Source organism: Leopardus geoffroyi, chromosome D4 (genome assembly GCF_018350155.1).
Source record: "Leopardus geoffroyi isolate Oge1 chromosome D4, O.geoffroyi_Oge1_pat1.0, whole genome shotgun sequence".
In the NCBI taxonomy this organism is placed as follows: domain Eukaryota; kingdom Metazoa; phylum Chordata; class Mammalia; order Carnivora; family Felidae; genus Leopardus; species Leopardus geoffroyi.
Window position 1 is genome coordinate 50,455,402 of NC_059342.1, and position 24,924 is coordinate 50,480,325.

At 35.1% G+C, this 24,924-nt stretch overlaps 1 protein-coding gene across 3 annotated transcripts in view; it reads left to right on the forward strand.

Moving 5' to 3' along the window:
* Positions 1-10,281, forward strand: part of IFT74 (intraflagellar transport 74) — a 91,586-nt gene extending 81,305 nt beyond the window's left edge. For all 3 annotated transcript variants that reach the window (XM_045467645.1, XM_045467644.1, XM_045467646.1), the window contains 4 exons: positions 3,898-4,061; positions 4,609-4,734; positions 8,377-8,437; positions 9,971-10,281. In XM_045467645.1, coding sequence (XP_045323601.1) covers positions 3,898-4,061; positions 4,609-4,734; positions 8,377-8,437; positions 9,971-10,089 — 470 coding nt within the window. In that variant the 3' untranslated portion in view covers positions 10,090-10,281. The remainder of the gene's footprint in view (positions 1-3,897; positions 4,062-4,608; positions 4,735-8,376; positions 8,438-9,970) is intronic.
* The last annotated feature ends 14,643 nt before the right edge of the window (positions 10,282-24,924 follow it).

A 24,924-nucleotide genomic window follows, 5' to 3' on the forward strand; every position in this document is an offset into this window, starting at 1 on the left:
TATAGCTAAGAAAGAGTCTGTTTTTTTATTTCTCTCTCTCTTTGTCTCTCTCTCTCTCTCTCCTTTTTTCCCTTTGCTCATTTATTTTGTTTCCTAAATTGCCCATATAAGTGAAATCATAATGTATTTATCTTTCTCTGACTTATTTCACTTAGTAGTATAGGCTCTCTAGCTCCATCCATGTCATTGCAAATGGCAAGATTCCATTCGTTTTTATAACTGAATAATATTACATTGTGTGTGTGTGTGTATACACACACACACACACACACACACACATATATATACATATATATGCCATATCTTCTTTATCCATTCATCTATCAGTGGACACTTGGGTTGATTCCATAATTTGGCTGTTACAAATAATGCTGCAGTAAACATAGAGAAGGGTGCGTGTATCCCTTTGAATTAGTGTTTTTGTATTTTTTGGATAAATACCCAGTAGTGCGATTACTGGATCATAGGGAAGTTCTATTTTTAACTTCTTGATGAACCTCCATACTGTTTTCCATAGTGGCGGCGCCAGTTTGCATTCCCAACCATAGTGCACAAGGGTCCCTTTTTCTCCACGTTCTTGCCAATACTTATTGTTTCTTCTGTATTTATTTTAGCCATTCTGACAGCTGTGAGGTGATATCTCATGGTAGTTTTTGCATTTTCCTGATGATGAGTGATGTTGAGCATCTTTTGCCTATTGACCGTCTGTATGTCTTCTTTCAAAAAATGTCTGTTAATGTCTTCTCCCCATCTTTAATTGGATTATTTGGGGTCTTTTGGTGTTGACTTGTATCAGTTTTTATATATTTTGGATACTAACCCTTTATCAGATATGTCATTTGCCAATATCTTCTTCAGTCTTCTTCAAATATTTCATCTTGGCAAAAAAGAAGAAACCTCTCCCAAGTATTCTCTGCCCAGCTCTCATCCCTCCCTTTCTGAGGTTTCACTGCCAAAGTTTTCAAAACCTTCCTCTCACTCTTGGTCCCATTTTTTTTTTCTTTCTATGAAATCTATTCTCAGGAAATACATCAAGGTTTTCCTGTCCAGTTAGTACAACTTGTATTTTGCAGTCTTTTTTTTTTTTTTTTTAATCTCTAAATAGTAATCTGCATTACAAACCACTCCTCTAGTCTTGAAATGTCTTTTCACCATGGTTTCATTTTTCTTGTACTTCTTTGGTCATTTCTTATTCTCCTTTATAGGCTCCCTCATGTCAATTTATTCTTTTAAAAATAGGTTCTGTCATGAATCCTTTTCCCTTGATGATTTCAACTACACCCATAGTTTCAAGTGCTATGTGGATGATTTCAAAATAGTTATCTTCAAATTTCTCTCAGGGCTTTAGATGCCCTCATGTATCTATACATGTCCTGTTTACTATTTAGGTGTTTCTGAGGTAACTCGCACAACATATCCTAAGTTGACTTGAACCTTTCATTTGATTCCCTCCTACAAACAAAAGTTTAGACTTCCGTCTGCCTCCCCAACCATCAACTCCTTTACCTTTAAGTTAGAAATGGAACTCTGCATTGACTCCTCTTGCTCAACCACTGTATCCAGTCATTTGCCTGTTTTGTTACCCCCAAATCCCTAATATCTCTTGAGTCCCTCCACAACTCCCCTGTATTTTTTCCTCATTTACTTCCATGTGACATAACTTTAGATTTCATATATATAGTTGTCTTTTACTGGAATATAGGTTCTATAAGGATAGGGATTTTCATATGCTTTATTCATTGCTGTATCCCCTCTGCCTAGAAGTTTGCCTGGCACACAGAAAGCACTTAATAAATATTGCTTAATGAAAAAAAAATCCCCAAAGTGTTAACACCAGTCTAAGATTTCTTATGTAGATCACTGAATCAACATTTAACTGGTCCTTCTGTATGTTAGTAATGCTTTTCTAATTAATTGTCCACATTGAAACCAGAGTAAACCTTCTGAAATTTAATTATGCCACAATTTGATTTGAAATTCATCGATTACTTACCATTGCCCTTTGGATAAAGTTTCTTTTTTTTTTTTTTTTTTTTTTTTACTGTTTTTATTTTTTTTATTTTTTTTCAATATATGAAATTTATTGTCAAATTGGTTTCCATACAACACCCAGTGCTCATCCCAAAAGGTGCCCTCCTCAATACCCATTACCCACCCCCCCTCCCTCCCACCCCCCATCAACCCTCAGTTCTCAGTTTTTAAGAGTCTCTTTTGCTTTGGCTCTCTGCCACTCTAACCTCTTTTTTTTTTTCCCCCTTCCCCTCCTCCATGGGTTTCTGTTAAGTTTCTCAGGATCCACATAAGAGTGAAACCATATGGTATCTGTCTTTCTCTGTATGGCTTATTTCACTTAGCATCACACTCTCCAGTTCCATCCACGTTGCTACAAAGGGCCATATTGGATAAAGTTTCAATTCCCTTTTTTCATTTATAAAGCCCTTCATGAACTGAAATTCTTCCCACTTTGAACTTTGGGTCCTAATCATACTTAAATTTTATTATTTGCTTAGGTGTACCTCGCTTTCTCACCTCTAGACTTGGCATATATTGGTTGTGTTGCCTGGAGCACATTCACTTCTTGGTTTGGTGGATTCCTAATCCTTAAGGCTTCACTCAGTTAAAAGGCATATATTTAGAGAGTTCTCTTAGTCCCATATGCTCTTATGGCACTCTGTATTACTCTTTTCATGGTAGTTGTCTAACTTATTGTAAGTGCTTACTTTAATATCCTGGTTCTACCTCTAGAATATAGCTCCTTGAGCAAAATCAATGTCTCTGTTGATCTCCATATTATTCTTAGCACCTAGCACATAGTAGATGCTCAATACTTTTGCAACAAAGAATGAGACACACACTCCCTCTTAAACACACATATATTTACAGTCAGTCCTCATTCGTGATTCTGTATTTGTGAATTTACCACTCACCATAATTAATTTGTACCCCCAGAATTAATACTTGTAGCACTTTCATGATCATTTGTGGACATGTGCAAAGTCAGGAAAAATTTGTATTGCCTGACATACATTTTTCAGTGGAGGTCAAATAAGGCAACATGCTGCCTTCTTGTTTTAATCCTCATACTGTGAACAAGTATCCTTTTTGTGGCATATTTGGTGCCACTTTTTGCCACAGTTTTGTACTTTTTGTTGGTGATTCTCCTGTATAATATGGCTCCCAAGCACAATGCTGAAGTGTTGGTTCGTGTTCCTAAGCCCACTATTCCTAAGAATATTGTAAGGCAATGTGCCTTACAGAGAATATGTGAGTTAGGTTAGCTTTGTTCAGGTAGAAGTTGGCCTTGAATTCGATATATATTAAATAAGGTATGTTTAAACAGAAACACACACAAAACAAGGTTATGTATTAGTTGATGGATGAAAATATTGTGACCAGGGGCTCTCAGGAACCTAACCCCGTATCACCCATAGGAGCAAATGATTTAGTATTTGCTAACCTAGTATTTATAGTAACTTTATGGAATATAACTACCATAAGTAATGAGAATTGACTGTATATGTAGGTATAAAATTTTGCTACATATATATATATATAAATATATAATGTTTCCTAATTTGCTTTCATGCCCCTATTAAAAATAATGGGTCTCATAATATATGTTATATTATTAAGTAAGAAAAAAAACCCTGTGTGTTCTTGAATGTTTGTATGAGAATGGAGACAAGTATGTTGGTATACATCAGGTTATGTTGGTTACCTGGAGGAAGAGTATTTTTTTTTCTTTGTAATTTATCTTTGTATTGTCTCGTTGGTTGTAATGAAACACGTTTCTTTTGCAGGTACTCTGTAAAACATGATTTTTAATGGTTGCATTGTATTTGTCTTTGTGAAAGGAATCAAGTTTTGACTATGGTTTTGAATTTTCTTATGTTTCAGATAGTCAGCGTCTACAGTTGGATCTACAGAAAATGGAGCTTCTGGAAAGTAAGATGACTGAGGAACAGCATTCTCTGAAAAGCAAAATTAAGCAAATGACAGCTGATTTGGAAACATATAATGATTTGCCAGCTTTAAAATCATCAGGTGAAGAAAAGAAAAAGGTAAATGGTGACAGTCTTACAGAATTATGATACAAATGTTTTTTTTTAACAAATTAATATGTATGTAGTTTATAGAATTTACTATTTTCAGTTGATTATTTGATATATAAGCTAAGAAAAAAAATAAAGATGTTTACATATGTAGTAGGAATTTAGAGAGATACAAGTTTTAAACAAAAGGCAAAAGCGAGGGATAGCGCATTTCAACAGATATGAACTTTGTTAAATGCAGGTTTGATTATGATATTTCCGTACTTAAGACTTTATTATTAGTGGCTTTTCTTTGCTATTTACATTAAAATAAATTATTTAAATTAAATTAAATTTGGTTGGATAAGAACATATATATAGCAGCCTTAATACAATTAATATTGATTTCACTTATTATAACTCAAAAGGTAATTTTACAAACAAGTTTTAGAATAATTATAATCTTGGTAGAATTTAACCAGACTATCATTGAAATTATTTAAGTAGGAAATGATTTATATAGGCTTACTAGATATTCACTGAAGTCTATTATTTGCTTCCATTTGGATCTATTTAGAAATTACATCAGGAGAGAACAGTATTAACAACCCGTAGAAATGCCTTTAAGAAAATAACGGAGAAGCTAAATGTAGAGTATGAGACGCTAAAAACACAATTGCAAGAAAATGAGACACATTCTCAGGTAAAAAGAAAAAAAAGACTGAAGTTTATTTCTGTTTTTAAACTGTCTGTCCCATGTTCTTAATCTATATTTCCACCCCAAAACAATTTTTTTCTTTAAGTTGTTTTGTTTTTCTTCCAGACTTTCTGGTTTTCAAGATAGCCAGACTGTGTACAGTCTCCACTCAGAAGTGAATTTACTTTTGCTCTCCTTCTATAAGCCTATATTGAAGGGAACTCTGTTCTAGGCCCTGTTCTAGGCATAGCTGTTACGATAATAGCTTTTAAAAATTTCAAAACTCAAGCATTTTGAATGGAGAAACTTTGCTAAATCATAAAAACCACAAATAAAGAAAATAAACCTTAATGACTAATATCTCACAGAAGAAATAATTCTTGTCCTTTTTGTGTAGGTCCTTCTAGTCTCTGTGTGTATGTTATATGTACACACACTTTATACGTACACATAAGTATATGTGTATTTCTATATATTTAAAGAAATGGTATCATATGGTACATATTATTTAGAAACTTGTTTCTAATAAGCACTTTCCCTTGTCAGTACATTTTTAAAAAATACGATTCTATATGATATTTGACTTCATGGATATAATTTTCAGAAGCAGTTCCATATTGTTGCACATTTAGGTTATTTTTAGTTTTAAAACTGTTTAATGCTGTAAAAAGCAGTCCTGTACTTGAACTACTTGATTTACATTTCTGATTATTTACACAGGATGCATAGACAAGCCCCCTTTTCATATCATTCATCCTACTGACAGAGTTACCTGAACAATGTCAGAAGTTTTTAGATTAAGTGCCCTGTCTGAGAGGATAGAGATGATTTCTGTTTCATTCACTTTCTTCTTACGCTGTGCCAGGGGTTTGCACATAATAGGTGTTCAAAAAGTATTTGTTCGAGGATTAAATGAAGCATGTGTGATGTGTACAAAATCAGTAATTATGGTCTGATAAGGATTGATCATTCTCATGTCTAATTAGTATACATACATTAGCAATTTGTAACTATGATTTATTAACACTAAATGCATGAAAAATTATTCTTTTCTTTATTTGATAATATGATCATGATAGGCAATCACTGTTAATATTTTGGTATAATATCTTTGTAAACTTTTTCCTGTGCAGTTCTATACCCATTTTATATTGTTTTTCCAAAAATCAAATTCTATACATATAGTCTTTAAACATTAATTTTCTCACTTAAATATTTCAAGATCTTTTTTTGATGATTTTTTATGACAGCTATATATGGATTTACCATTTTAAAGACAAAGATATACCTTATATTCTTTTTGAAAGGGGTGGAGTCTCATCAGAATTTGCCACAACTAAAAGCTTAGAAATCACTAATTTTTTTACTCAAATTTATCAGTTATTCTGTCTCTACTTCATGATGTACAGGTCTAGATATAGATTTGTAAGTGGCACAGTTATCCTAGGCTGTTTAGAGTGGGGATGGATACTGAAGAAATGTAAGAAAAAGTTTATGAGGCTATTGTCTTAAATGGTTCTTAGGAAAAAATATTAATATACTTAAGGAGGAAAACACCTGACAAACACAATTTCTTAGACCCAGTCAGTGGCTACCTTGTTTATTCCCACATCAAGTACTAATCATATACTTAACACCATATACTGGTAACAAAAATTCATAACATAACTCACAATTTACAGTCCTTCTCTGTATTATTTGTTGCTTTTTGAGAATCCCTACTGATCACATAAAATCTGGTCCCATTATCTTTCACAACTGTTTTCTTGAAAACTTTTTTGACACCTATAAATAATTTTCATAACAGACTTTTTTGAGGAATGGCTATTATTTACTTGATATCATTTAAACAATATTCATATTGAAACAAACTATAAAACTCTTAGTAGAAAACATAGGGATAAAGCTCTCATGGGGCGCCTGGGTGGCTCAGTCGGTTAAGTGTCCAACTTCAGCTCAGGTCATGATCTCGTGGTCCATGAGTTTGAGTCCCATGTTGGGTTCTGTGCGGACAGCTCGGAGCCTGGAGCCTGCTTCAGATTTTGTTTTCTCCTCTCTCTCTGTCCCTCCCCTGCTTGCTCTCTGTCTGTCTCTCTCTCAAAAATAAATAAACATTAAAAAAAATTTTTTTAAAGCTCCTTGACATGAGTGTTGGTAGCAGTGTTTTGGTTATGATACCAAAAGTTGAAGTAACAAAGGCAAAAATAAATATGTATGCCTAATAGAACTAAAAAGCTTCTTCACAGCAAAAGAAACAATCAAAATGAAAACAACTTACAGAATGGGAGAAAATATTTGCAAATCATATATCTGATAAGGGGTTAATATCCAGAATATATAAAGAACACACAACAGACTGTTTAATTAAGTTGTAGGAAAAAAAAAGATTAATGCTTCAAGATATCCTCGGAGGTTTAAAGGCAAGTCACTAATACACATGTATAATATAGAAGGAAGTTGACCTTTACATAGTGTTGCTTTTATAGCACTATTCATTTAGCACTTAAGAGGTCTGCTGCATTCTAAGAAGGCCACCTCTTTGTATGAAACAAAGAGGAAAAGTTTGGTACTTGACTTTGCAAAAGGTTATTAGAGATTTATTGCCAAAAATGCTGGCTGCTTCCTTAAGTTCATCTTAACTTTGAGTTCCCAGCTGGGGAGCTATATCTGATTTAATAGTGTTAACTCATGGCACATACAGTTTATACAATTAATTAGGATTTATCATAATATTTAGATTTATCTCTTTAGAAGAAACAATGAGATGGATGCTACCTTAAGACTGAACATATGCCCTTAAAATAATTTTAACATGAGAGTAGAAAGAAATATTATTAATGCTGCTTCAGTTATCAGATTCTTAAAAATGATCATTACCTCTTAGAAATGTCCATGCACAATGTTATTTTAATGTTTCATTTTTCAGACAGTCTTTTGCTTAGGAAAAGTACTATGTGCATCTTAAAAAAGAAAGACCATAACCCAGAGTTACAAGGTTAATTAAATCAGAAAAACAATTTAATTCTATAACAGTAAAATTGTCTTCTGAGGAAGCAACCATCAATATAATATCCACATTAGTTTCCTGTTGATGCAGAAATTATTGTAACAGCGCCAGCTTTTTACCAACCCTCTTATAATCTTCACACTGCAGCTCTGCTCTTATCACAGCTTGTGGAATTAGACAGGAAATTTAGCCCTGGAAATAAGGAAGTTACTCCTATATAGTTTAACCTTTGACAGTGTTAGAATATATATCACATTTGTGGCATTAGACTTCCAGATTTCAAGGAGAGATTCCCATTATGTCCTATTCTTTTGTTTCTAGTTCTTTTAGGAAAGGGAAAAAATCATAAATTGTCTTTCAGTTGGCACATTCATTGGCATAATAAATATTGTAAATGCTTTCCAATTAAAATAAACATATAGAGTAAAACCTGTTGTCAAATTCAACATTGTATTTATTAATGTATTTATGGTTGTTTAATCTTTTCTAATTTTCTTTTTTGTGTACCATGGCTTTATCTCACTAAAATGCAAGGAGTTGATAAGACTTAAAATTGAATGTTTTTTTCCTTATCCTCCTAAAAGGGTGTATAATTGTTCTGAGTATGGGTACTGTTTAACATTGTTATTTTGTGTTTTTAGCTTACAAATTTGGAGAGGAAGTGGCAACACCATGAGCAAAATAATTTTGTGATGAAAGAATGTATCCTTTAAAAAGCTGCAAATGAACTTGACTAAGTGATTTTTTTTTCCTAGCAATTTCTTTAAAGGTTGAAATGAAATGAAATTTAACATACATCTATCAAATATCACTGAGCCAAACTATGTGGGTCATAAATGAATAAGAGTTAGTCTCTAGTCTACAGTAATTAGGGTATGTCTGTACCTTGGATATCCGGGCAGGAGAGGGAGGTAAACCGAATAGTCTCCTGAGAAATTTGACCTTCAAGCTTATTTGTGTTTCAGCCAATTCAACCTCACATTTCTACTAAGGTGGAACTTATATCCCATCTTCTTACTTATCTTTTTGTGCTACTATATAGGAGAAGGAAACAGCTACTGAGGGCATGTGTTGTGAAGTTGTAAGAAACGTTTCCCCAAAACTTACTTTCAGTTCCCTTCTTTGACCCTTTAAGGACATCTCTGCTTGGAAAAATAGCTCCTGACTCATTGGTGGTATAGATTCTCCTCTAGGAAACTGCTGAACTTTAGCTCAGGGCAGCATGGATCCCAGCTTATCTCCAGATGAAATACATCAGGAGCTCTGTTCCCACAATAGGGCAACTTGGTTTAAAAGCAGAAGATTCCCGGGGTGCCTGGGTGGCTTGGTCCATTAAGCGCCTGACTCTTGGTTTCAGCTCAGGTTATGATCACAAGATCAAGCCCCATATCAGGCTCTGTGCTGAGCATGGAGCCTGCTTGGGATTCTCCCTCTCTCTCTCTCTCTCTCTCTCTCTCCCTCCCTCTCCCTCTGTCCCTCCCTCCCTCCCTCCCTCTCTCTCTCTGTCCCTCCTTGCGTGCTCTCACTCTCTCCCCCTCTCTCAAAATAAATAAATAAACTTTTTTTTTTTTTAAAAGATTCCCACACACAGTATACTTTAGTCCAGCAGTCTAGTTTTATGCAACACAAAGTAGGCGATTTTGAAATACAGTGAAGTCTAAAGACTTCTGAAATTGTGAGGTACTCTAGAGAACATGGTTCTTCTGAACATTCAGCTGTTTTCAGAACAGAATTAGATTGAGATGCATAACATATTAACTATACAAAAACTTTTATAGTATAAGTGTACTTTTTTTTTAGAGTTAAATATTTTTTTTTAATGTTTATTTTTGAGAGAGAGTGTGTGTGCGCACATGAGCAGGGAAGAGGCAGAGAGAGAGAGGGAGACACAGACTCCAAAGCAGGCGCCAGGCTCTGAGCTGTCAGCACAGAGCCCAATGTGGGGCTCAAACTCATAAACTGCAAGATCATGACCTGAGCTGAAGTCGGATGCTTAACTGACCAAGCCACCCAGGTGCCCCTGTAGGTGTACTTTTTTGAAACAAGTTTTGCTTGGCCTTTTAGGTTTTAAATGATCTTAATCTACTGTATTTTTCCTATATATTCTAATTGTGCTTTTTCTGTGCTGTTTTCCGTTTTCAATAAGAAAAATACCAGTATGAATTGGTTCCTTCCAAAGCCAAAATAGATCACTATTTTTGTTGATCAGTGTTCTCCCTTAACTCATGTAATTAGTTATAGCAACCAAGAGTCAAGAGAGTGATTACCAGTCAATTATGAAGACTGTGACCAAGCAGATTGCAGAGTACAATAAAAACCTTGTGGACGCTCTACATAGCATGAGCAGAAACTGAGTCTGAACCAACTGCAAGTCTCTGTAGTAGTGTCCTCTAGATACTAAACTTTGGACAAGCTGACTGAAAAAAAATAGCTTACCCTTGAAGAGTTTTACCTAAAATGTTTGAGTGCTATAATTTTTGTGACTGCTTTGAAGAGTGTATTTTAAATAGTATAATAGTTCAATAAAAAGTTTTTACATTAAAGTATCTTTTTATGATATTTGTATTTGTTCATGTGGGTGATAAAAATGTCTCAAACAACCTAGAGATAAACTATAAGTGGACATTGAGATTCATTTTAGTTGGTATAATCCGTCCATGGCAGCAAATGACATCATTTTTTTTTAATGTACCATCTCTAGGGAGGGATACAAGGAGTGTGATTCTTATTTAGCATATATATCAGCCTTGTCAATTTTTGCTTCTAGAAAAAGTAAGAATAGAAGGGAGATGTTTAGCTTTGAGCTTTATTTCTCAAATAGGGTATATTTGATGTGTTTTAGGGAATATAGGGTTGCAGGTAAATATATTAACACATTTTTTGTATATCAGTTATCCCTAAAGATTCATAATTAAAAACTTTAACCTTTGCATTTTAAAAATATTTTCTAGCATGTATATGCTAGGAAAAACATGAAGTTTAAAAGAAATGTTGCACTTACGGCTGTTACTGTTCATTGCCACTCTGGAGTATACATTCACTCTTTTGGACTAGAAGTAGATTAATTTGTAAGCATTGCCCAAACATTTGAAAAGAAAATCTAGAAGAGGTAGATTTGTATAGTATAAATCTGGGAGACATTACAGTAACTAAAAATGTATCCTGTCTTGTGGTCAGGAATTAGTTATCTTGGCCAGTATGAAGTATTTCTCAAAACCTTCCTTCTTTTGCTCTGATTTCATGTTCCTTCAAATACCTCCACTTTTCAGTATTCCTGAAACACAAGCATATTGGTTTCTTTAAAAAAGGGGGGGGGGGACTTTACCAAGATATAATTTACATACTATGAATTTATCCATGCATATTACTTCCTTGAAGTAAATATCACCATAAATTCTTCAACTTTAGTCTGTGTGAGATTAGGTAGAGGGGTGAGCATTGTTGATTTTGGTTAACTCTGAAGTACTAATCTGGCTGAAGATCCTGGATGGGAATACATTCGTTACAGTGGAATTCCTAAAATGTGTTCCTCAGATCCTGAGCAACTCAGGTTATTAATAGGTGTTTGGCCACCAAAGGATTCATGGTCAAAGAAGTTTGAAAAACATGGTGTGAAACAAAGGTAAATTGTCTTCCATCTCCTTGACTGTTCAGAGCCCTTAATATGGTAATGTGCAATAAGATTGAGAAGAGTATATATATTGTATTTAATTTTTTTTTTTCCTGAGTGGTGGGATTCTGGTTGTTTTCATCTTCCTTGGACTTTTTGGTCTAAAAATTTTGGTTCAGAATCATCTATCATGTACATAGAATATTTAGAAATGCAACAAAAATTCAAATAAAATTCTGTATGCAGTTAGTATTTTAACTTGTGAAAAGGAGATGTGATAATAAGACAACTCGGCAGTTACTAAACTAGATATGACCCAGTCTTCACCCAGAAAGAAGGTAGGAGGAAGATTGTCCTATATGCGTTTGCATTATAACAATGAGAAGCTTGGCAGAAAAAAAAGAAAAAACTTCTTGAAAAAAGCAAGGTTTCCAACCTTCGTTCTAAATTACTCATATATGATATTTGTGGAACATAATTGAGCAGGATTTCTTTAAAACGTGTTATCTGAGGGAAATTCTCAGTAATGTCTCTTCCTTCCTCTCAGAGCTTTTCAACAAATCCAACAAGAATATTTCTCTGCTAGGATAGCATTAGAGGCTACTATCTGCATGAACCGGTTCTTCCTCAGTCAGTCACATTTGCTCAGTGAGTTCCATTCCTGTTAAAACAACACCTTGTAAGTCATATGGAAAGAAGCTGCGGACTGAACAAACATGCTGAGTAGTTTTACTAATGAAAATCAACATGGGAAAGTTAGCAAGTCTTTGTTTTTCTCATCCTTATCCTTTATCAATAAATAAACATGAGTTCTTGATATTCTTTCGCTAAGTGGAGAGCCCTTGATTTGGACCACATTCTGATCTAATGTTTAAGCGTAAAATTCAGTGCAAGGTTAGAGGATTAGAACATGGAGTAATGCCATTCGCACTAGAAATAAAAGACCAGTTAGAAGCTCCTGGGATTCTTGCTGTCTCCTTACCAGTAAATTAGAACATTTAGACTTAAAGTAAGAAGAAATCAAGATGGATCACTAGAGAATAGTCATCTATTTTACTATTGATGTAATCTTTCATTTTCATACACTTTTCTGCATAAAAGTAGGTTATGTCTTTGAATTGCAGATTCATGGTTTGAGAACTGATATTGAAAATCTTTTTTTTTAATGTTTATTTTTGAGAGAGAGTGAGTGTGCGTGAGTGGGGGAGGGGCACAGAAAGCTGGCAACAGATTCTGAAGCAGGCTCCAGGCTCTGAGCTTCAGCACAGAGTCAGAGGCAGGACTTGAATTTACAAACAGTGAGATCATGACCTGAGCCAAAGTTTAACACTTAACCGACTAAGCCACCCAGACACCCCTGAAAATCCTTAAAAAGATAATTTTTTTTTTAAGTAAGCTCTATGCCCGACAAGGGGCTCAAACTCATGACCCCAAGATCAAGAGTCACATGTTTCACTGACTAAGCCAGGCCAGGAGCCTTAAAAGACAATTTTTAATGTAAAGTTTTTAATGTAAAACCTTAAAAGACAATTTTTAATGTAAGGTTTTAAGACAAAACCTTAAAAGCCTTAAAAGACAATTTTTTATGTAAAGTTTTTAATGTAAAGTTTTCATGTAATGTCAGATTGCTCTTAAACGTTTGCTATTTATAATTTTGTAAACATTTGTCCATGTCATTATATATTTTTTTGCAACATGTGAAGTTTGATGCATATTATTCTGTTATACAAGTATTTTCTAAAAACAAATCCCATATTATTGAATGAGGTTTGTGGTGTAGGAGTTAAGCATAAGTTTTGGATCGGGTAACTGAATTGGAATCACAACTCTCCTACTAACTTGTTATATGACCTTGGGAAGTTACTTAGTCTCTGAATTTCAGTTTCTTCACCCGTAAAATGAATAGTGCTTAACTCCTAAGATTGGGTCGAAGAGTAGGTGGAATCCAAGGCTTTTGACAAAACTAGCTTTTAGAAGGTGGCATGCTATTAGCAGTGTGCAAGAGTGCTTGTTTCCCTGCACTGTCACCAACACAGGTGTTATCCAGGTTGACAATGCACTACCTTATTTGATTTAGTTTTTTAAAATAAACTAAACTGCCTCCATTACTATAATTAGAAACTTTATTGTGTTTTAATTAATATGCAGAATATTTTTAATATTAAAAAACTGATTTTTAAAATTCTATTTTAAAAGTATTATAACTTTATAATAAAAAAGTTTAATGTTTGATGCTTCTTTTTAGAAGATACTAGATTATACTTTGCTGCCTCAGTGCCTTCTTTCATAATATATCATCATGAATTGCTGCTCTGAAAACCTGACTGTATAACCTTAAGGGGAATCGGAACAATCTGTGTAGAAATAACCTACTTGATAATAATCGGGGGTGTTCTGTTGGGTCGTTTTCTTTGTCTTCCTACAAGCCCGAGCGATTGCACATAAGGACAAGCTGAGTTAGAGGAGGAATAATAACATCCATTGAAGAGTCCAGTGTACAAGAGAGTTTGGAGGAAGCATGATCCTGAAGAATTCTGTGGTCTGCTACCTAAAAGAGGTTTAGACACACTAGGTACGTCACAAGAGAACTATAAAAACTAAATGAGATTTTTCAAAATTAACTTTTGTTTTATTTCCACATCTTTCTGTAAAATAGTATTCTTACTGTGATAACAACATGGTAATACCGTGGAAGAAAGACCAACTTAAATCTGTTAAAACTATACTTGACACAAGGTCAAGAAAGAACTACTACTAACCAACTGAAATATTATCTCCTTTTCTGTGTTTTCACACTAAGTTCACACTAGTAGAGGAAGTCCAGACTGACATGAAAGTGAAAATATTTGATACAACCCATAAGTTCAACCTGATTTTTTTTTTTATCAAAGGAAACTATAGTTCATTTTTAAAAGTCTCTTTCTATCTTTAATTTGCTTCTTGTTAAAGTGAACTTTCCCTTAGTTTACTGGAGATGGGGAGGGCTGCCTTAGAGATTGACCAGCCACACCCCATCCCCTCTGCCAAGGACAAAGCAGGGACCTGTGTCTCAGGATTAGGGGAAATGGTTAAGAAGGAGAGGAAAAGAAAATTGCTTTTCCAGCTTCTCTAACTTCCCATGTAGCCTACAGAGAAAAGCAAGCATCCCTTGGGAGGAAATAACAAAAGTGCTAAACAGTAGATGGATGGATGAAGCCTGCATCCCTGCAATGTACTGGAACCCTTGCCTTTATAGTGTCCCTTGCTCATGGTTCTCAGAAGGCCAAATGGATGTTTACTGCCCATTGGCCCTACCCTCCTGGGCTCCTCTACCTTTGAAGCTGTTCCTGGCTCAGTTCCTTTTCCTGCCAGAAATATCAGTCAGAAAAGAGGGTCTGGTAACACTGTAACAGTCCATTTGCCTTGTTTCCTTTCCCAGGAGCACACTTGAGGTAGCTGCTTAGACCGTAAGAGGTATTCATAAGAGACCCTAAGAGTCACTTAATTGCCTGGGTGGCTCTGTGGGTTAGGTGTCCGATGCTTGATTTTGGCTCCAGTCATGATCTCACAGATCATAGGTTTGAGCCCCACAACAGGCTCTGTGCTGACAGTGTGGAGCCAGCTTAGCATTCTCTCTGTCCCTCTCTCTGCCCCTCCCCCACTCATGCACAAACACACCTACCCGCACTTTCTCTCAAAATAAATAAACTTTAAAAAAAGGTGAGAACATAGCACTGAGACCAAAATAATGAGTGCAGAAATCTTCTTGGAAAAAAAAAAAAAAAAAGGTGAGAACTAATTGGAAGAAGTGTCAGGTAATAAGAGATAAGCAAACCTCTTCTGACAAGACCAGTCATCATTGTATTATCTTTAAGGTGCCCCCACCTCAGCCAAAAAAAAAAAAAAAAAAAAAGGCTCCCATGAAATAAACATTCTAAGATTCTATCTTTTCATTAAGCATAGATTGGATTTCCTTACCAAATACAGTACTATGATTTGTCAGACTTTTGATTCTTAAAATACTTCATGACCGCCCTGTGTACTGCTTTCCCCTCTCTCAACAATAACCTCATCAAACATGGTAGGTATTGATGCCATATTTGCTTAATTATCTTCTCAGGAATCAGTATGATCTGATGAAAAGAACTTTAAGAGTTTATATCAGTTTGATTGTCTGAAATTCCATACCAAGTTAATGCTTTCACATTGTGTGATCGCAATTATAATGTAAACAAAAAGGACATTGATGGTGAGCTGAAACTTAACACTAACACATTATATGCTTATAAGGAAAAGTCCTCGGGATTTCAACTGCCACATGAATTAGACCCTTTGGCATGTCTTATAATAATCTGACTTTATTTTTATTTCATTCATTGTGATAAAAGCACCCACCACACAAATGTGGTTAGACATTTCTTTAACTTTTCTTCATTGAAGGAGTTATGTAAATCTGTTCACTGCAAAGATTTCCCTCGCTTACTGGAAGAGATACATCTCTTCATCATACCCAAGCTAGTCACATACTTCCCATGGATCATCCCTTCACCACCTCCTCTGCTTGGACATAATTATTGAAACATACCTGAAAAGGCAGGGGACCTTTGATTTTGAAAAAGTTCTTCCTGTGCAGCACACCAGCTGAAGGCCTTTGGGCAGCTCAGTCAGTTTTCCTGAGCCTATTCGCAGGGTTATTGTAAGATTCCTATGCATATGAGGCATGTGAAATTGTTTTAATGTATAAGGTGCCAAATAAATAAAGCAGTAGTTACTACATTTCTTTAACTTGCCACTGCCTGCATACAAACATTTTCATTAGTACCCATTCTTCCCTCTCAGAAGTGTTAAATGTCCCATCTCAGAAGAAAATGTCCTAGAAGCCTAGTTTCTACATACTTCTAAAAGAAGGTCCCTTTCTGTCTAATGCTAATTCCTCCCCTGGTGCTTACATATCCACTGCAGATTCCTTATGAATCTTTCTTAATTCTCTACCATCCCCTTTCTCCTGTGGCTTTAGCCTTTCCTCCTTTGATTTCCATCCTCTCAATTTAGAAACACATTCATCTTCCCATTACTTTCACATTCAATGTCCATAAAAGACTGGTCTACTTCACACCCCAATCTCTTCTAAACACTGCTCTGTCAACTGCACTGAAGCTGCTTTGTTAACATAACCAGTGATATTTTAAATACCAAATTAATGGATTCCTTTGGGTTGTATTCCAGTAACATTTCTGTATCGGTTTTAAAATTGTTAACCACTCTTTCCTTGAATCTTTTTCTTCATTTGCATTTTATGACCTCACTTTCACCTAATTCTAATACATTTTTGTCCCCTGTTCAGTCTTTTTCCTAGGCATCTCATCTTTTCTGCTTCTAGAAGAGGCTTAGAGATATCTAGCTTGCCAAATTAAATAAATTCTTCCCCCATGGCTATTGGAATCATCTCAAAGATCCCTATGTGTTAGGCAAATTTGATGCTGTGGTAGTGATTTTGTGGTTAGGATAAATATATAATGAAAACTGGATCATGACTACTTATTTTCCATAGACTTCTAAAGTGTCTAAAGATGTAGATAATTTTTAGTAACAGCTAATATGAATTCAGTTTAAGCCTCATCTAAAGGTATGAAAAGCCACAATAGCAGAAATATAAACAACAAAAACTCCATTATTAAACATTTCCTGAATGCTAATTGTGTAATTGTCAAGTACCAGGGTCACTTGAACATCTTGTCCTCATCTGGTACTACTAGACCACAAGAATTTTCTCCCTGTCTCTCTAAGGCAGGTACCAGGTAGTAAGAACCACTCCTTATTTCTATTAAACTATGAGATTTTTCATCACACTGTGGGCTCCCTGCAGATAGAGATGATGTCTTAGTCATCTGTGTCCTCTCTGCCAAGCAGACCACTTGACATGTAAGTTCACAGTGAATGCTTATTGAATTGATTTAGTTTGGGTGGGATAGACTGAACCAAATTAAAATGGCATGGAAGATGCTTCGGAAAGCAGTTTGGAATTTCCTTAAAAAGTTAAGGGGCTCCTGGGTGGCGCAGTCGGTTAAGCCTCCGACTTCAGCCAGGTCACGATCTCGCGGTCCGTGAGTTCGAGCCCCGCGTCGGGCTCTGGGCTGATGGCTCAGAGCCTGGAGCCTGTTTCCGATTCTGTGTCTCCCTCTCTCTCTGCCCCTCCCCCGTTCATGCTCTGTCTCTCTCTGTCCCAAAAATAAATGAATAAACGTTGAAAAAAAAAAAAATTTAAAAAAAAAAAAAAAGTTAAGCGTAAATTACCATATGCCTTAACAATTCCACTTGTAAGTAGGTACCCAAGAAATGAAACATATTGATACCAAATGAAACATACCGATATGAACATGAATGTTCATAGCAGCATTATTCATAATATTCTAAAAGTAGAAACATCCAAATGTCCATCAGTTGATAAAAAGAATGTGGTATGTGTACACACACACACACACACACACACACACACACACACACTGGAACATTATTCAGCCACAAAAGGAGCATACTAATTAGCATACTAATATATGCTACAATATGGATGAACCTTGAACATGCTGAAAGAAGCCAGTCATAAAAGGCTATAAAACACTGTGTGATTCTATTTATAAGAAATATCCAGAATAGACAAATTAATAGAGACAGAAAGTAGATTAGTGGTTGCCTAAAGATGAGAAGAGAGAGTTGAAGGGGGTGATAATAAAGGTGCATTGTTTATTTGGGTGTCATGAAAATGTTCTAAAATTGATTGAAGTGATATTTGTACAACTCTGAATATTTAAAAAATTTAATTATACACTTTAAATGGATTTTATGATATGTACATTACATCTCATTAAAAAGAAAAGAACACTGAGGAAAGTTAAGGGAACCACAAATCATAAATCTAGACTTTGGTTAATGTGGAAGAGACTTTTCATAAAATTACTCACTTTTTTGTTTTTTTAAAAAAGGAAGGGGCATAGAAGTTGTGGGATACAGGTAGTCAAGAGCACTTTGAACATTCTCTTGCGTTCTGCTGAGAAACAGAAATGTCTAAAACTCCATTTTTCTTCCCTAGCACCACTAGTGTAATTCAAAGGGAACTTTTTGAAACTTATTCAAAGATAGGCCAGGTTTCTGTTCCTCTGGGAATGTTTAGATAGATGATAGATGATAGAAATATAGGTAGGTGGATAGGTAGATAGATAGAGTGGTGATTGCACTTGCTGGGGGAAAAAACAAGTATAAAATAACTTGCCCTTCTATAAATACAATTCAGAAAGAGTTATTTTTTGTGGATTATTGGACTGGGTGAGAACTTTGATAGCTCTTCTATTATAATACTTTCAACAACTGCAGCAGTTGATTCCGTTTTCCCTTGTCTCTTACTGTGTTTGAGGCAACATCTGTTGAAGTTCATCATTTAAGCTCCCATTTGCTCCCTGGCCATTTTTCGAGGGTCGATGATTTGGTTATTTCTAGGCAGGATTTTTTTTTTTTTTTTTTTTTTTTTTATGGCCAGATTGTTTCTTCTCTAAGAATGTATGCAAAGAAAAGTAAATGTGAAGGCACTGTAACTTACAGTCTGGGTACAGACTTACAGCCCCTGAAAACCTTGTACACTTTAATGTCATGTCAGTCATTTTTTTTTTTTTCAACGTTTATTTATTTTTGGGACAGAGAGAGACAGAGCATGAACGGGGGAGGGGCAGAGAGCGAGAGAGGGAGACACAGAATCGGAAACAGGCTCCAGGCTCTGAGCCATCAGCCCAGAGCCCGACGCGGGGCTCGAACTCACGGACCGCGAGATCGTGACCTGGCTGAAGTCGGACGCCTAACCGACTGCGCCACCGAGGCGCCCCATGTCAGTCATTTTAATGTCTGTGGAATTGCATTTGGAAAATGGGGGACATAACTGTCTAGTTCTTGAGAGAGAGCTAGTGATTAAATTAATGCTTTAAAGATATTTTGAATTAAAATATTGAAGATATTTGAATTAAAATATACTATAACTCATTCACACATTCAGAAATGAAGCTCTTTGAACTTGTAGGAGGAAATACTGCGCTGCTGATTTAGAACAGCACTGTCCAATAGAAATATAATGTGAGGTACAAATGTAAGCCAGATACGTAAAATTTTAATTTTTTTGTACTACATTTAAAATGGAAAAAGAAACAGATGAAATTCATTTAAATAATATATTTATCTCAAAATATTTACCTCAGTATATTCAAAATACAATGTCAACATGTAGTTAACAAAACAGTTATTGATATACATTATGTTCTTTTTTTTGTTCTAAATCTTTGAGATTTTATGGTGTGGTTTACACTTACAGTTGGTCTCAATTCAGATTGGCCATGTTTCAAGTGCTTAATAGCGACATTCATAGTGGCTACAAATTGGACAGATTTAATAAAATCTATAAATAATTTAATAGTAAAAATTATTTTAAAATAATTTTAAAAAATTAAAATTAAAATTAAATAAAAATTTAAAAAGTATTAAAAATAATTTAATAATAAACATTTAATTAAATCTATAAATCTATAAATAGATTTAGAATTTAGAACTTTTATTCTGATTGTAGCAAGAGGATGAGTCATGGGAGAAAGTCAAATGGCAGTTTTGCTAAATAAAGGAAAATGGTTTCATAAGGAAAAAAAAAACCCTTTCCTATGTGAGATTATAATCTAAAGTAGGACTTTCTGTGCTCTTTTTGATTAGTCTTAAATTACTTTTACAAACCTATTTTCTTTGAAAAGTAATCTTAATAGGTAGAAGAAAGAAATATATGTGGTAGTTAGGAATATTTTAGAGACTTTGTTCTGAATGGGACCTCTAAAAGAATCTGATTGGCTGCATCTTCTTACCTTCAGGAATTGAAAATATAAGAGGGTTTGTGAATTGTGCTTACATTTAATAACACCAATATTCAAAAACATTGTATAGCCTGTATCGTATATATTACTAATTAATATATATTATTAGTATTTATATATAATTATAGAATATGTCATTTTATATGATGCCATTATTGATTATATTTTCTTCATTTATCTATGTATCTAAATAGTAAATTTTAATTGCCTGCATTGAAAAGCTTTGAATTATAGAGCTATTCTAAAAAAAGCCTGTAAACTGAGACCTCCTTTGGAAGAAAATCAGTATAGGAAAGAGTTTTCTTCTAGTCTCCCCTCCTGTGCTCCCATGTCCCTTGTCAAACAAAAGGGTGTTGAAAAGTCTATTTGGCCAAGTATACCTTTTAATTTAAAATAATACTTACATTGGGAACTAGTAGAAGTTTAGATGAAGCTACAGACATTTCTCAACAGGGATGTATTTTAACAGCATGAATTTTGACCCAGTGGATTATCAAATATTGTTATTTAGCAATGTTTAAAACAGGCTGGGTCACACAAATAAACTTAAATTGCAGTTTGCTACCTCTCGAGCTCTGTATGAAACTCTCCCTGCCCCCTTTTCAGCCACACTCCCTCTCCCCAGGCCTTCCTCTCAACCTCACAGATCTCTGGCACTAGTATCTGCAGAGGAAGGAGTGGGGATGAAGGCAAGTAGAGTAAAACAATGGGGAAGGGAAGAAGACAGAGTAGGCAGAGTACCTTGTGACCTTAAAATAACGAGCCGTGTTTTCCTGTGTGTCTGGTAAACTGTCTCTAAAGACAATTCCAAAAAAGAAGCTATAAAAATGTTTAGAATAAAGACAACATCCTTGGGCTAAAAGCCTGCCCTACCAAGTTTGCTACCATGAAGCTCCTTACACTTTTGACTGTAACTGAAAAGCCGATTTTGGTGTTTGGAAGGTGAGGAATGGAAGTGAGGTGAGGTCAGTCTTACTACTTGAAAGCCATTGTTTATAATGCATTACACTTTTTTGAAAGAATTGACACAAGAAGTAGTGCTCCCCCTGCTCCCATCTGTTATAAAAAATGATGAGGGCTTCTTCTTTGAGATAAAAAGAGGTTTGCAATTTTGTCGATTCAGGGTAAAACTCTGCTGTGTGCCTCAAAATTTTTCAATTTTTTTTTTACATTGAAGTAACAACATAGTGAATGAGCAGAGTAAAAATTTCAATGCAAGTAAGATTTCTAAATAGCTGTGGTACACCAAATATTGTCTCCCAAAGATGTTCACATCCTACTACTCCCCACAACCTGTGAAATATGTTACCTTATATGGCAAAAGAGACGTTGCAATTGTGATTAAGGATCTTGAGATGGGAAGATTATTCTGGATTATCTGGGTGTGCCCAATGTAACCACAAACATCCCTTTGAAAAGGAAGCTAGAAGGTCAAAATCAGAGAAAATGTGAGGAATAGAAGCAAATGTTGGAATGATGTAATTTCAAGAGGGAAGAAGGGCTATGAGCCAAGAAATGCAGGGAGCTTCTAAAAGCTGGGTAAGGAAAGGAAACAGAATCTCCTCTAGAGCCTTCACAAAGATTTTAGCCTCACACCTCTCAGACTTGTGACTTACAGAACTGTAAAAAGAATATATTTGTGTTGCTTTAAGCCACAAAGTTTGTGGTAATTTATTATAGCAGCAATACACGCAACATTTGCCTTTAATTTTGATCAGCTACAGTTTCTGTCCTCCCATTTATTTATCATAATTTCATTGCCAACAACAGGAACCTACTAACGATGTGGAGTCCATCATGGGGACAGCAAACCATACCTGCACATATAAAGGCATCTATACCAGCAAGTAAGGCTACCTATTTCCATTTATCAAATTGATTCACCTAATACATACTGAATAAAAGAGGGGCCAACATCAACAAAATTCTTGCCCAGTTGGAGCCTACATTCTAATGGAGGATACAGACAATAAGTAAACAATGCAGTTTCATACAATGGTAACTTTTCTTGGTAAAAGCAAATACTGGCTGATTTTGGAAAAGTTTTTGGAAAGGTTAACCAACTGTCTCTGTGTAAACCCAACTGCCAAGTTCATGTATCCTTTACTACTGTAAGATGTTTTTCCTGAGGTATTCAAGTAAAACCTGCAGGGGTATCTTAAGACCTGGCATTTCATCTGTTCCATACCAGTTTTCTCAAATTTTGTGGGATAATCACTTTACAGCCTCTGTGCCTATGATCCACCTCTAGCCTTAATGCCATGTTCTGGCCAACATCCCAGAATAACCCACGACTATTGAGTCTCGAGTTGACTCCAGAATCTTTGTATGAGAGTATTTTAGGGATGGTAGTTTCATTAAAGTGTGGTTAAGAGACTTGTCTTAAAGCTCTGTTTGAATAGCAAGAACACTGCCTAGAGTAATGCTTGGGAGGTAAGTACCTGGTAGGTATTCAACAGGTATTTTTAAATAAATTAATGATTATTTTTATCATTGCCATAAAATCGTGATTGAGAAACTTAAGCCTACTGTTGGATGTTCAAAAAAAAAGGTTGGATAGTCAGCAAAACTAGATGAGCAGTACTCATCATAGCATTTTTCTTGATGGACTTTTCTTCTTTCTAGATATACCACGTATCAAAGAAGCCCCACAACCAAACTTACATCGGCTAAGAAGATTGGGATATCACTATGACAACATTTCCAGGAGAAGAAAGGGTTACGATACAGAGGAAATCTGGTTTCAGAACAATGGGGGAACTAATAATATAGAATACTGGTTAAAAGTATGGGTTCTGGAGTCAGACAAGTCTGAGTTTTAATCCTGCCTGCCACTTGTTAGCTCGGTAACCCTGGACTACCAGCCAGTTGCTCTAATTTGCAATTTCAGCAACTACAAAATAAGGAATGTAATGTCTTCCTCATAGCATATAGATGAAATGGACTAATAAGGTAAAGCATCTGCACAGTGCCTGCTGCCAAAGTGTTCAATAAATGCTAGCAGTTAATATTATCAAACGGATGTTATTATATATTCCCAGATATTCTATAATGGAAATACAGAGATTTTAAGTGTTAATGGCATTTAAGATTACAGTATGGTTATAGTGTACTAAAGAATACTTTTTACGATGAGAACAAATTGCCACATGATTTACTTCCTATTTTTACTTTTGGTTTCCACTGATGAATTATACATTTCTGCAAATTTCAAGTATTACTGCCTAAGCCTTTTATTTATAAAAAGTATTAATTTATTTATTAATACATATATATATAATTTTGGATAATGCATAAATATGAACACCTACATCTTTAGTAGTGACTATTTTTAAAAATCTCATATCTCTTCTCCCACTTTGGTTTCTTTTATACCCCATTTCCTTGATAACCCATGTTAACAGCCTAATATGTATCCATCCATTTTCTAATTTATTTTGTTGGTTTGTTTTTTACTTTAGAGAGATAGAAAGAGAGAGAGAGAGCACCAGTGGGGGACAGGGGCAGAGGGAGAGAGAGAGAGAATCTTCAACAGGCTCTACAAACTGCAATGCCCAACACGGGGCTCAGTCCCACAACCCTTGGATGATAACCTGAGATGGAATCAAGAGTTGGACACTTGACCAAGAGAACCAGCCAGGCGCTCCACTCTTCATTTATAATTCTATGGAGACTTATTCGTAATATATTTATATACATATAAAAATATGGGGTTATTTTGATCATCAACTTTAAAAATGGGACCATATTCTCAAGCGTGTTACTTTTCTCACCCAACAATATCCAGAGGAAAGATCTTCAATTCATTTGAGTTTAATAGTACAATATTCCATAATTTAGATGTAACATTATCTATGTAGCATTTCCTCAATTATTGAGCATTTCTTTTGTTTCCATTTTTTGGCACTACAAATTAGGCTACAATAAACATCCTTATATGTTTTTATCTACTGATTTGTTAATTTCTTTGTGATAGATTCACAGGAGTAGGGAATGTACACTTTTAATTTTAATAGATGTTTGATACATCTTTTCCACTAGAAGCAAGAAATGTAAGAAAATTTTATGTCACTTTCACCAAAAATGTCACTTGTACATAACAGTTATGTAGCGATAAATAGGAAATCTTGAAAAAAAAAAAAAAAGAATAAACTTCTGGTAAGGAAGTTTCAAACAAAGATGCATTCCATTGGGATATGTCCTTCTTTTTAATTACTGTAATTGGGAAGTGAAGTTGAGTAGGGGCTGGGGGGAAGGGCAGGAGACTTTAAAAAGAAAGGATACTGAAATAGAAACCTCTCCCAAGTTTACTTTCATCAATAGGTGACTTTCCCCTCTATAAGTGTGCTGTTCTAAAACAGGATGTCTGAGAACCTGGTAATACACAATCATATGGCTGTTACACACTTTTTCTTGCAAGTTCATTGGCTTCTTACTCTTTTGGCTAAAAGTTTTATAGTGTGCGGCATACTGATTTTTACCACTTAAACATTTTTCACTAATTTGCTGTAGTAAGGAGTGGAGGAAGGGGAGAGAATTCCACGAACAAAGGCTGTCTTATGAAAGTACAGACATGTTATCAAGTCCTTCAGCAAGTGCAAGTGAAGTCTTAGCAGAGTTAATTGCTCAGTTCACTAAGTTTACAGTGCATCTTTGTAGGGAGCAGAATAAAATACATGATTTACAAGTTGGAATGAAAAAAAATC